At 36.2% G+C, this 13,384-nt stretch overlaps 1 protein-coding gene across 2 annotated transcripts; it reads left to right on the top strand.

Annotated features, from left to right (window-relative positions):
- Positions 1 to 8,450: 8,450 nt before the first annotated feature.
- On the top strand, positions 8,451 to 13,111 carry LOC122005997 (calcium-dependent protein kinase 1-like). Of its 2 annotated transcripts, none has more exons than XM_042561291.1 (8): positions 8,451 to 9,170; positions 9,948 to 10,091; positions 10,182 to 10,334; positions 10,619 to 10,734; positions 10,814 to 10,990; positions 11,521 to 11,648; positions 11,734 to 11,833; positions 12,727 to 13,111. In XM_042561291.1, the coding sequence occupies exons 1-8, from the start codon at positions 8,585 to 8,587 to the stop codon at positions 12,778 to 12,780; spliced, it is 1,458 nt and encodes a 485-aa protein (XP_042417225.1). In that variant the 5' UTR covers positions 8,451 to 8,584; the 3' UTR covers positions 12,781 to 13,111. The 2 variants fall into 2 exon arrangements, with proteins under 2 accessions (XP_042417225.1, XP_042417224.1); XM_042561290.1 differs by lacking the exon at positions 12,727 to 13,111 and adding an exon at positions 12,349 to 12,510.
- The last annotated feature ends 273 nt before the right edge of the window (positions 13,112 to 13,384 follow it).

The following is a 13,384-nucleotide window of genomic DNA, read 5'->3' on the forward strand; positions in this document are numbered from 1 at the left end:
TTCATCCCATTTCACAGCATCTCCATTTCCAGTCAACTTCCATCCGAGGGGGTTCTTCGTTGGAAGATTCGTATCCATCATTGTTGTCGAAGCGTGCAGAAGATAGATTAGCTTAGGTTTCATTACATGCTTTAGGTTTCGTTCTATGCTTAGTTTCGTTGATGCTTTACTTCATGTTGCCCTTTTAATTTTTGCAATTGTAGTTAGGTTAGACTCAGCTTTCATTACTTGCATTGTCTTTCATTAACTAGATTAGGTTTCATTTAATACTTTGTCATTTCAATCCTTAGTTTAGTTGTGTTGATGGTGAAATCCATAGCGTAGAGTGACAATGCGTTGTGAATTAATTATTTGCACTTAGTTAGATTGCATTCCAGCATTAGATTGGTTTCCTACTTGCTTCGCTTTTCATTTGTTAGGTTTATAATTAAAATCTAAAACCCCCATTTCCATATTAAAAATTTCAAAAATAGGAATAACATGCAATCCTAGATTATTATACTATCGTTGCATTCATTGGGAGACGACCTGAGTTATTTCTATACTGCATTAGTGTAATTAGAAGGGGTTCAGAACTTAAATTCTTTTGATATCGTTTCATGGAAAAAAAACAAAAATGAAACATGATAATCAAATTGGCATTGTTGCCGGAGATGTGTAGCGGTGTTTGGTGATCTTAGGATTATTTTTCTATTTTCTCTCTTATTTTTGTTTCCTTTGTGGTTGTAAAAATTTAAAAACATTGTTAGGGTTTAATTATTTTATCTCTTGTATGCACACATTCTATCTTGTATATTTTCCTGTATCTTTTGATTATATTTGCATGTGTTTCAGGTAACACCAGGAAATCTCTTTTGTGTCATCAGTAGTTCCAGAGTTTTAGAGTTTCAGTGTAATTAGGACCTCAGATTTGATGAGCGACATGGAGAATAACATTAAAAAGAAAATAGATTTAGGCACCAAATTTGTCAGATGATTCATTCTGCATTCGATATTTTGATTTAGAGGTAGACTTCGAGTTATGACAAATTATATATCTATTACCAAAGTTTTATGGACTATCTGGTGAAGATTCCAACAGACATTTAAAAGAATTGGATATGGTTTTCTCTTCATGGAACCCATATGGTATATCAGGAGATGATGTTAGACTTAGAGCATGTCCATTTTCACTGGCGGATTTAGCAAAAGATTGGTTGTATTGTCTCCCACCCAACTCTATCACCAGTTGGATCGAGATGAAAAAATTATTTCTAGCGAGATTCTTTCCTGCTTCTAGGACTGCAGCTATTCAGAGGAGTATTTGTGGAGTCTAACAATTCACAGGAGAATCATTTCAAGAATATCGGGAGAGATTTAAAAGACTTATTGCTAGTTGCCCTCAGCACCAGATAAGCGATCAACTACTAATTATATACTTCTATGGGGGATTGCTTCCCAGGGGCAGGAGTATGGTTGATGCAGCTAATGGAGAGGCTCTAGTTAACAAAACATCTACTCAACCTAGAGAACTTATCGAGATTATGATTATCAGCAGTATGAGACTAGACCGATGATTGCTAAAGATGTTCATTCCTTTGCCAGTGTATTTCCGACTAGGATCTAGTATTAGCAACCTGATCCTCAGTATTATTAGACTCATCAGTAAGACAGGTAATAATTCATTTGTAGGATTCAAATATGGGAACATACAATAAGGGATTTTTGAGTGGGCCAATTTTATCAACCTTACTTTCAGCACCATTAGCCTGAGCAAGATTTTAAGGAGCAGCCACAATAATTCTAGCAACAACAAGACAACAAGAAACATAATTCCAAGAAAGTGTTGGGACCTTGACGTCCCTAGAGGGGGTGAATAGTATCTCACCCAAATCGTCACTTCCTACACTTGTGAGTATGCAGCGGAAAACAAAATACAAACTAACAAAAAGAAAGCTAAACCCTATAAATAATAGGAAAGACAATAAACCAAAAATAAACCGTAACACAAGGCGTTTACATGGTTTAGAGATTAGGGCTCCTACTCCACGACTATCCGTAAGGTGGATGCTCCCAATCCGTCGGTGGATGACTCCTTGGAAACCTTCAGCTAGCTCAAATCTCCTTCTCGGTGGAGAAACCTCACCACAACCTTGATCCAAACACTCTTAGTTCACAAGAAGAGCTTGGAGGCTTTGGAAGACTACTAATAGTGGTTAACCATCTCTATTTCGTCAACCATGCACAAGCACCCCGAGCTCTATTAAATAGAGCTCGAGAGGAAAACACTAAGCTGTTTTCCTGCTACCAGTCAACTAGTGTATGTACCAGTCGACTGGTCCTTTATGTGAAGCCGACCGTTATCCAACGGTCGGCTACCAGTCGACTGTTATAGTGTACCAGTCGACTGCTACAATGTACCAATCGACTGCTACAATACCAGTCGGCCGCTATAGTACTGCTACAGTGTCACAATAGTACTGCTAGAATATCGCTACAATATTGCTGCAGTACTACTACAGTAAATCCTAAACACATAGGATTTTACTCTGAGTACAATCACTCATCACTCGTCCTCACCCGACCAACCTAGACCTAGTCTTCTAGCCTCCTCCATCAGCCTCGCGTCCCTCGGATGTCTCCCCATCCTTCATGTCTTGCCTTCTGGAGTTTCCTTCGGCCTTATCCATATTGTCGAGTCTTCCTTTGCCAAGAGGCTCCTCACCTTCGGGACTTCATCCATTTTCAAGTCACACTTGGACTTACGTTGCCAAGACTACATGCTTAGACTTACACCGCCAAGATTCATCCTTGGACTTTCCTCCTTTGCCAAGATCACACTTAGACTTTCCTTGTTGTACTTATATCCCACACACTCACAATGCATATCAAATACAACAATAAACTTAACTTAAACCTTTGCCCAAATATCAAAACCTAGGGTACTTAGATTGCTCCAATAGAAAGAACACATTTATCGACACAGCTATAGTTGATATTAGATCAACCTACTGCATCAATTCTTGAAGAGACGGATTGTAGAGTGTGTGATATTCCTGACTTTGATTTTGCTACTCTACATGACTCTTCTAGTTTTTTTATCGTGATGTTGTAGTTGATTCTGATATTGTTGTTGTTGATGATATTGTTGTTCCAGATATTCTTGATGTTGCAGGTATAGGAGATAATGAAGGAAGTGTAGGGACTTGTGTTGTAGAGACAAAGCCCCAAGAATCGCTTCCTTTGATAATTTTATCACCCGAGTCAGCTGAGCCAGTTAAACCTGTTATTCTACTTTTTGATGATGGAAATGTAGGGATAACTCAAGAATCACTTCCATTGATTGTACCTGATCCAGAGGCAAATCTTTTATCTGTCCAAGATGATGTCACATTCAATGTTCTAGAGCCTCCAGGTACTTTTCAAGAGGGTAAGGACAATACTTCTTCTGAATTCTTAGAAAATTCTATGGAGGTAATTAGGTCTGATTTTATAGAATGTAACACATCTTTTGATTTATGCTCTGTTACTTTGATATTGTTTCTTACATTTCACTCAGCATGTGTGCAGGAAATGCATCCTTTTCTTTTTAGTGCACAGGATTTCTTCAGGTATTTCATTTGCAGTCAATCACACAAAAATGCATTCTACCAATTGAAGAACACCTTAACTTTCTATGCAATAATCAAGTTTTTGGAGTGGACAGTCCAGCTGAATTATCTACGGCTACCGAAGAAAATTTTTACGAAGTCGAAAGTGGAGGGAGCATTCCTCACTTCACATACATTCATTCCACTTCCAACTTGGCTTCTGGAACTGAATTGGCTTCGACCGCTAGAAATTCATGGGAGTCTGTTCCATTTCACTTTCTCTTTTTCTTTCTGCTTGTATATATTTCTTTGCTTTGTTTGCTTATGCTAGGTAGTTTATTTTTAGTTTGTCTTGTCAGTTTTCATAATAAATTCCCTATGCGTTCTTTGTATCATCTTAGAAATTGTAAAATCTAGTTAAAGTTGATTGTCGAGTTTAGTGAATTATTGTCATGATTGGATTCTTGGATTGCATGTAGTTACAACTTGGTGATGGATTTCATGTTGATAGATTGAGATGATAATTTTGATATACCTAATGAGGATTTTTAAGCCTATTATTCCTATTGATGTGTGATGCACTTGTGGTAAATGCTACTCTAGAACTTGCTTAATTCTTTCGAGACCACATTATCATAGGATTGCATAATTTTTATGAAGGTTATCTCACTTGCTTTTATTCATTTTTTTTATCACATGTTTCTTGAATAAATTCCATATCATCCATTATATCATTTGTTTCTCTTTTCCATTTATTTCCCTTTATTCTTCTTTTGGGATGTGGATATTTTTTAATGTTGCATGATGAGTGTTTTACCCGAGACGGACAAAAATTTAAGTGTGGGGGAGACGAATAACTTAGTAGAATTTAGGGGAAGCATAGGTAAGCCATGGTTAATCACCATTGGTGAGTCATGCTATTATCTTTGTATTTGAGCTATTGATGATGATGTATAAGGAAGGCACAACATGTTGTAAGAGTTTTTAAAAAAATTAAAAAAATAGAAAATGAAAAAAAAAAACAGAGAATGAAAAAGAAAAGGAAAAGAAAAAGGAAAAAAAAAGAAAAAAAAAATAGAAATGAAAAAAAAGGAAAAAAAGAAAAAGAAAAAAAAAAGGAAAAATACTTTGACATGTTGTGCTATTTTTTATTCATATATGGTAAAACTTTTTGAAAGTGACAATCTTTATTGTAGTAACATTTAGATTCCATTGTATATCATGAGTGATTTTTATTGAAAGACTATAGTAGAAGTTGTCTACATGTTTATTGGATTTGTAAAATTTTTTGACATATTGTGCCAATTTATACTCATTTGTGGTAGGATTTTTTGAGAGTGAAAAATCTTTATTGTAGCAAAATTTAAATTTTATTATATATCATGAGTGGTATTTTATTGAAAAGCTATAGTAGAAGTTGTTCACATATTTATAGGGTTATGGGAAGCTAGCTTGGAAGTTTGGATGTAATATTTTTGGAGCAGTATTCTTTTCTTGTATTCATTTATATAGCATTCCTTTATGTCTATGTCTTCCACATTACTTTGCTTTATCTTCCTCATTTCTTTTCTTACCATTATCATTTGCTTTGATTATGCTTTCTTACCTCATAAATAAGCCTTTATTATTTTATTGTGCATTCTTATGTATATGATAGTGGTGGAGATTAGAAGCAAAGCAAGCATATGGTAGTGCATAAATCATGAATAGCTTGAGTGAGCTCCACTATTACATGTACATGAGAGGAGAGTCACCATCACTTTTCTTATGAAGTTAATTTGTTATTATTCTCAGTTTATCTATTATGGATTGAAGTTATCATGTTTGTTATTCAATGTATGAATTGAATCTCCATGAATGCTTGGGTCTTTGGAATTTGACAATCCTAGGTAATTTTCTTTCACTATTTTCTAAGCATGATTGAGAATTGTTAGTGGAATACATTTTTAGTTGCTTTCTTATTATGTTTAGTGTACCAAGGGAATCCCATACAGGCGGAATAAAACTACGACTCCACACAGTAACCTAAAGGAATTAGACATTAACTGATGCAGTAGGATATGAAAATATTTACAGACTTCTGAGAAAAAAAGATGGATGGGAAATCATAGGCCAACCATAAATTGGTCTTTGAAGAATGGAAGAAACCCGTCTGGAGGCAGATGAGGGCTAGCATAGGTAGAGGGAATGACGATTTGGTAATCATCGGGGAAATGGTAAGTTAGCTTCATCTGATCGACCTTGTCGTCGTTGAATTTGAACTCGATGGAGGTATACCATAGCCTAGGGACGACTGGAGGTGGAGAAGGAGAAATTGCCATTGAACAAAGGATGGAAATCAAAGAGCAAAAGGAAGAAAGAAGAAAGAACTTACTAGAACAAGAGAGGTTGTCGGTGATGAATAAAAAAAGAAGAGCAAGGAGACGAGGAAGACGAAGACAAGGAAGGCAAAGAGGCTAAGGACAAAGTTAAGGGTTTATAAACCCTATGGGTGATCGACCCTAGCCGCCCGATTTAGGGCTTTGGAAAACGAGGTTTCATTGTGACTGTTGAATTCAAAAAGGTAGTCGTTACATCAAACCCAAATAGCCGCTTGTCACATCATGCATGCGATGATATGTAAGGGTGACACGTGACATTTGGTTACAAGTGACATTAATGAGGGAGTATAGAGCATGATTACAAAGCCTGGTCCAGCATGCTTTGCATTAATGGTTAAGAATTTGAATGACTTTTGAGAAATTAGGTTAATGTCAATGCCAATTGAAAGGTACTACGTGGGTTGAGCGGTTGGAGTAGAGATCAGAAGGAAGGCAAAAAACAGCTAAGTGTTGGTGATGATATCGTCGAGCGGTATTATAGTCGAGCGACGACTATAAACCCTTGAACAAAGAAGATCACAGTTGAGTGACAACTATAAACCCTTGAGTATTGAAGATTACAGTTGAGTGATAGCTATAAACTCTAGAGTAGTAAACATCACAGGCGAATGACGACTCTAAATCCTAGCACACCTGATCGGGAAGAAAGAGTTTCAGAACACACTAACTGTCTAGTCAGTCGGACTTACAACTTTCTTTAACTAGACTTGAGGGGAAGAGTTGTGATACGATGATAAAGAGGGGCCCCATCAAAGATAGGCCAAAGCAAGGAAGACCGACTGACGGGGAAGTCAAAGTCAAGGAAAGAGTCAAAGTCAGCCGAGTAGGCTAGTTATAGCCGAGCGGATGGCATGTCTAAGCAGACATGCAAGGCCAAACAAATAACTTGAGGTTAAGAGACAAACAGGTAGTACATCCCTGGCCCGACCGCCATCCCCGCTGACGGGAGGCGTGTCCGTCCAGATGAGAGGCAGCCCTCCGACAACGAGAAAGCTAAGTAAAGGGAGTGAGCTCTATGCAACACAGCCGAGCAGCCATTGGTCGGCTTACATCGGGATCCACCCGTATATCTCCTCGTACTCTTTTAGAGGTTTGTGTCACTAATAACAGAGCATGTTCCGCAAGCAAATCGTACGATAGAAACTTCCAGACTGTTAGATTAGAGATATGCATGCTCACTTAAAGAAAGGTGTCAGAGATACTTTTTGACTTGTTTTTTCATAGGACACTTAAGGAAACGTGTGCAACTTTGAGATACAAGTGTAGGCACTACAACGACACTATAAAAGGGGTTCCATCTATAGGAAGAAGTATGCGCAACTTTTTCATTTTATACGCTCTTTTGCTACAACATTCTTACTATTCTTTACATCGCTGGAAATTGACTTAGCGCCGGAGGGCCACGCCATGAACCTCTTCCCAGCCCGACATTAACAATTTTGTGTTGTAGGATAACGTGAAGTCTTCGCTTCGTCAAACTTCCAGGTACATCCTCAGCTTGCCATCTTCTCCACTTTCAGACAAAGACATCATATATCCTAAAATTTTTATTATCTTTATTTTTTATTATTTTTATTATTTTTTCTTTCCCTATATAATTTTTTACTTTTTATTGCTCAATCCATTCCTTTTATATTTCTTTTCAATCTCTCAAATTAAATAGTATTTTAATATTTAAAGAGTAAATTTTATTTTCTAAATTTAAAAAATATTATGAAATCTAAATTTAAAAAATAAATATATTTTTTATATAAAATATTAAATTTATGATAAATTTTAAGTTCAGAGCAACTGAGGAATGAGAGAACATTTTCCGATCAATAGTAGTTAAGAATTGTCATTACAGTATATTTGCACTTTAATTTCTATAATGTGTAAATTGTTTGTGTTTAGATTTTATCAAAAACAAAATATAGAGAGAATTTTAAATATTTTTTTTTATCAAGTTTGTTTTAAAAAAATTAAAATTAATTAAAATCACTTTAATAATATTAAAAAATTTATAAAATTATTATAGTAATTATTAATTAGCTACCATTGTAACAGTTATCTACAACTATTGTATTATAATTCGTCAAATTAATTAAAGGATGATAAATTTATTCTAACACAATCTAATTTTGACTTTCAGGGAGAAACAACACCATTTCTCCTATAGTCATTTTTTTTTTACTACGACAACTATCTATTACAATATTATTATTATTATAATAATTAAATAATAGTAAATAAAATTATTGTAGCAGTTACTAAATAATTATTATAATAATTTTATAAATTTTGCGATGATTTAGATTTCAATTAAGTTGATAAAAAAATATTGCATATATAATAATTTTAAATAACTGTTATATAATATTTGGATAAAAATATTTGTAGTATAAAAAAATATAATTTTTAAAGAAAGTAGCAGTCTTTTACAACGATAATTAAGTTTTTTTTCTAAAATTTTAAAAACACCCCCCAAAAAGAATATAATTATGTATTTGTCTTAATCGAGGCGCGAGGACCATTAAACGGGGCGTGAATCCCTCGCTTTCTTCCCTCCCGTCGTTGAATTCCACTCGTCGCTCCCCTCATCGTTGACGTGGTCCCTTCCGATCTCGACCTAACCGCGACGACCACCGGCCGCCGATGGGCAACAACCCCTCCCGGCGCGGCCGCGCCGACAGCGGCAAGAACCGCTCCCACCTCCGGAGCACTGGCAGCATCGGCCGCGTCCTACGCCGCCCCAAGGAGGACGTCCACTCCGCCTACTCATTCGGCCGGGAGCTCGGGCACGGCCAGTTCGGCGTCACCAGCTTGGTGACCCACAAGACCACGGGCGAGATGCTGGCCTGCAAGTCGATCGCCACCCGCAAGCTGACGCACGCCGATGACCTCGAGGACGTCCGCCGGGAGGTGCAGATCATGCACCACCTTACAGGCCACCGCAACATCGTCGAGCTCAAGGGCGCCTACGAGGACCGCTCCTCCGTCTACCTCGTCATGGAGCTGTGCGAGGGCGGAGAGCTCTTCGATCGCATCATTTCCCGCGGCCATTACTCCGAACGCGCAGCCGCCTCCCTATGCCGTGAGATCGTCAATGTGGTGCACTGCTGCCACTCGATGGGCGTTATGCATCGCGACCTCAAGCCTGAGAACTTCCTCTTTCTCAACACCAACGAGGACTCGCCGCTTAAGGCCACCGATTTCGGCCTCTCCACCTTCTTCAAACCCGGTATTTAACCTAATCAATTAATTAACTGTGATTGAACCAGAAAAAGATATCGTATTTTTCTGAAAAACAAAATCAATGCATCACAATGTGATTGGATATCGTTTCTCCTCATATATATTATGGCAAGCCCTAGAAAATTTGATATCCTTCTGATTTCACGTTTCAATTTCAGAAGATCTGGCTACCAGAGAAAAGGATTAAAAGAGTTTCTCTTTGGTGCCCTGTTTGAGCAAAAATGTTTGGAAATAAGAATGAATTATGTTAAGAAATTTGATCTCATTCAAGATTTTCCATCATTCTTTGTTAAAATCGTACAAAATATTTCAATTAGAGGCAGAAGTTCTATAGATTAACTAGCTCTATATTTGTAAATTTGTGCTAATGCTTATGTGGTAAAATTTTGGAATGATTCTGTGTCATAGTTTAGTTACTCAGACTTACCTCTGAGGTTTTGACACATTTGGATGCAAGTGTCTAATATAGCCGTTTCTAAAAAAGTTACATGTGACAATGGAGATGTTTAATGTAGAATTGGAGTGTGGATGTCTGGCATAGATACAAGATGGTAAATGAAAATTCCTAGTATTGGAGTTATTTAATATTTTAGTGGCACGGGTTATGAAATCAAGTTTTCAACTACCACACATATCATATTCTACTAAATAAGATTGTTCACTTTTCTTGTTTCTCCTAAATGCAAGACTTGATATTCAATTGTCGATAAGTTGCTTTTCTTTTGGGAATTGGTTCCAAACAAAGAATGACTTGCTTCTGCAGGAGAATTATTCAAGGATGTTCTTGGTAGTGCGTACTATATTGCTCCTGAGGTATTGCGAAAGAATTATGGACCAGAGGCTGATATTTGGAGTGCTGGAGTGATCGTCTACATTCTTCTTTCTGGCGTTCCTCCTTTTTGGGCTGGTGCACACTAATCAAATTAGTTGAATTAAATTTAAAATCATTGTCTAAACTTGTGAATTTTCAGCTGAATTGCTACACTTATCTCTTCAGATAACGACCAAGGCATTTTTTCTGCTATACTACGTGGGCGTTTGGATTTCTCATCCGATCCTTGGCCAAATATATCAGACAGTGCAAAAGATCTAGTGAAGAAAATGTTAAGAGCAAACCCAAAAGAACGACTTACAGCAGCTGAAATTCTCAGTAAGATTATCAACAATTAAATTATCATCTTTCAGGCTACAAAATCCTATAGTTAAGTAGAAATCTTACCTTCATCATGCAAAAATTTGGTGATGAAGTAGTGTTTCCTGATGAACTAGTTTACGTTTGAGCTAATAGCATTTTGTTTTGGATGATCTTACTGCTCAGCTTCAATACTTTCTTTCATAAACATTCTAATCGCAAGTCTTTTCCTAATGCTGTTCAGAAATCTTTTATATCATTTATAGATTCACTTAGTGTGACATTTTGCCATATTACTGCAGCCCATCCATGGATAAGAGAAGATGGGGAAGCTCCTGATAGCCCACTTGACCTAACAGTTATGACTAGAATGAAGCAGTTCAGGGCCATGAACAAGCTTAAAAAAGTAGCCCTGAAGGTAGCAACACATCTCGATCCATTTTACTTCTCTGGCATATGTTTGGTGCTTAAGTTTGCACTGTTATACTTGTGCCCAGGTGATTGCTGAAAGCTTGTCAGAGGAAGAAATTATCGGTTTGAAGGAAATGTTCAAATCAATGGACACTGACAACAGTGGCACATTGACTGTCGAAGAACTGAGAGCTGGAATTCCCAGATTGGGTAACATGGGAATCAAGATTACTGAATCTGAAGTTCAGCAATTGATGGAAGCAGTATGTCATCTTTACAAGGCTTTTCATATTCATAAGTTCATCCTTGAAAATGGAACACCCATAAGTAATTTTTAAAAAAGCTTAGTTCTTGTTTCCAACTCCGAAATTATACTATATGAACTTCACTTGGTATTTGAATCATACAAAACCTAATTAAGGGATAGAAAGTCAAAATTTTAGCTGAAAAAAGTTTGTCATTCCCTGACATGAAGCTCAGTTGATGTTTCGAAAACTGGACCATCCCTTTAATTTAACCAATCAACTAAGGAAATGATGACCAGTGTGGTCCAAGTGAACTAATGGACATATTAGAGGTATTTAAGCCTGTTCAGCTGGAACAGCCACAACAAGCAGGGTGACAGGGCCACATGGTGGGCCAATTTTGAAACATTGTTCTCAATAGGTTTAACACTGCCACAGACAGTACAACCTGAAAAATGAAAATATTTTATTATGCATGTGAAGTGAAAGTGTGGTTGTTCCGCTCATATTATGGAAGTATTTGATCTTCAACTTGATGTTTCCAACAGGCAGATGTGGATGGAAATGGGTCTATTGATTATATGGAATTTATCACCGCTACAATGCATATGAACCGAATGGAAAAAGAAGATCATCTGTACAAGGCGTTCCAGTATTTTGACAAGGACCAGAGCGGGTAACTTATCATTTTCATGTTTCAAACTCACTCATTTTTCCAGAGTAAGTGTTGCACTCCATTTCACATACCATTTTTTCGCTAGATACATCACCATTGAGGAACTGGAGCAAGCTCTCATGGATTACAACATGGGGGATCAACAAACAATTAAGGAGATAATTGCTGAAGTTGATATTAACCATGTAAGCTGTCCATTCCATTAGTGAATTTTGGTAAAGATAGATTTTGTTGTTTCTGATTTAATGCAGAAGAAAAACCTTGGTATGCTTTAGTTTGCTTGAAATTATTGCTTTCGTTTTAAGCGTGATGCAAATGTAGGATTATTATTATCTGCAAAAGGAAACTTATTCTAGTTAAAGAAGTGGCTTTTTAGGATTTAGACTAGATATGCAAGTCTGATTCTTAATGTTTGATAAAATAGTTGAAAATTGCTAGTAGTCGTTAAAGGAAGTATGATAAGCTATTCCGTTTGGAATTTTATTGCTCTCGACTTGATGTGCAAATTTTCAGAGCTCCAGTTTGTCATATGGAATTTAAAACATAAAGTTTTTTGAGTCCAAACACAAATAATATGACTTTTGCACAGAATATTAGGAAATTAATTTAAAATCCTCACAGTGATTAAGCTTTACATAGTTTCTGATTTAACATAAATGGCTAAATCTGAGTACTGAGTTTGTGAACAAAACCTCTGCAGAGAGAATCAAATTTTGGTTCCATCAGGTTTGATTCTTCTGGACAAAGTTACAGTGAATTTGAACTCGACGCCATACAGCGACACCATGAGGTCACTCGGAGCATACCTGTGTGTGATTCAAAATATTTTTTTATTGAAAATTGCTAATAGCAAGAATTGCACATTTAAGGAGAATGAAGTTTGTATGGCTTACTTTGGAGTGCAAAATTGATATAGTAGGTTAGTGAACATAATTTCTGCTGAACCTAATTGATCTGAAATCATGTATTGCTGTGAATTAACAAAAAAAAACAAAGAATAAATTTACAATCTATGATTATTTTCAGTCGAACATATGATAATATTAATAAATAAACTTCTTTTTTTCCCCTCATACAGGATGGGAGAATCAATTATGAGGAGTTCGTAACCATGATGAGGAATGACAGCTGAAGTTATTCATAAATGATAGTTGTTTCCACAATGGAGTTCAGTACAGCAATATATCCATGATACATAGCTTCAGTCGCACTAATTCGGCGAAGGACTACTGCCATGGCAAGGAAACAAGTAACTTTCCCTTTAGTAAACAAAAAAAAAAAAAATGATGTAAACTTAACCCGAAACATTATCTTGTATATCTGAATCTGTTCTTACAACTCCACTTTTTCCCCCTCCTTTTTAAATTCTCATTCCTTCATTTTTTTATTCCATTGTTTGAATGGATTTGGTGTATGAGTTCATAAACACTTGAAGTTTTTTTATCTACTCTTCTGATGGCTAAGGAATTGAACTTTTTACTGAGATCGGCATGGTCTCATCATGAACATTTATCCTTTGTTTTTAAACCTCTGGACAATGTTTTTACTTCTTAAATCAAACAAATGTTCATAATTTTATATGGAACGCCTTACTAGTATCCATTTGACTCAAGTAATAATCTCGTTTTTATCTTATTAAATATTAAATTTTGCAAGTAATTTAAATTTATAATTTATAATTTTATTTTATTGGGCAATTATTATTATATAAAAAATTCAATGATTCAAGATTTGAA

The sequence above is a fragment of the Zingiber officinale genome, chromosome 7B (assembly GCF_018446385.1).
Source record: "Zingiber officinale cultivar Zhangliang chromosome 7B, Zo_v1.1, whole genome shotgun sequence".
Taxonomy (NCBI): domain Eukaryota; kingdom Viridiplantae; phylum Streptophyta; class Magnoliopsida; order Zingiberales; family Zingiberaceae; genus Zingiber; species Zingiber officinale.

What these genes read in the sequence shown, in the direction of transcription:
- LOC122005997 (XM_042561290.1), top strand. Translation starts at nt 8,585, where the DNA reads ATGGGCAACAACCCCTCCCGGCGCGGCCGCGCCGACAGCGGCAAGAAC. An exon ending in TTTGACAAGGACCAGAGCGG is followed by an intron (nt 11,649 to 11,733) that starts GTAACTTATCAT and finishes TTTTTTCGCTAG; the next exon opens with ATACATCACCATTGAGGAAC. An exon ending in CTGAAGTTGATATTAACCAT is followed by an intron (nt 11,834 to 12,348) that starts GTAAGCTGTCCA and finishes AAACCTCTGCAG; the next exon opens with AGAGAATCAAATTTTGGTTC.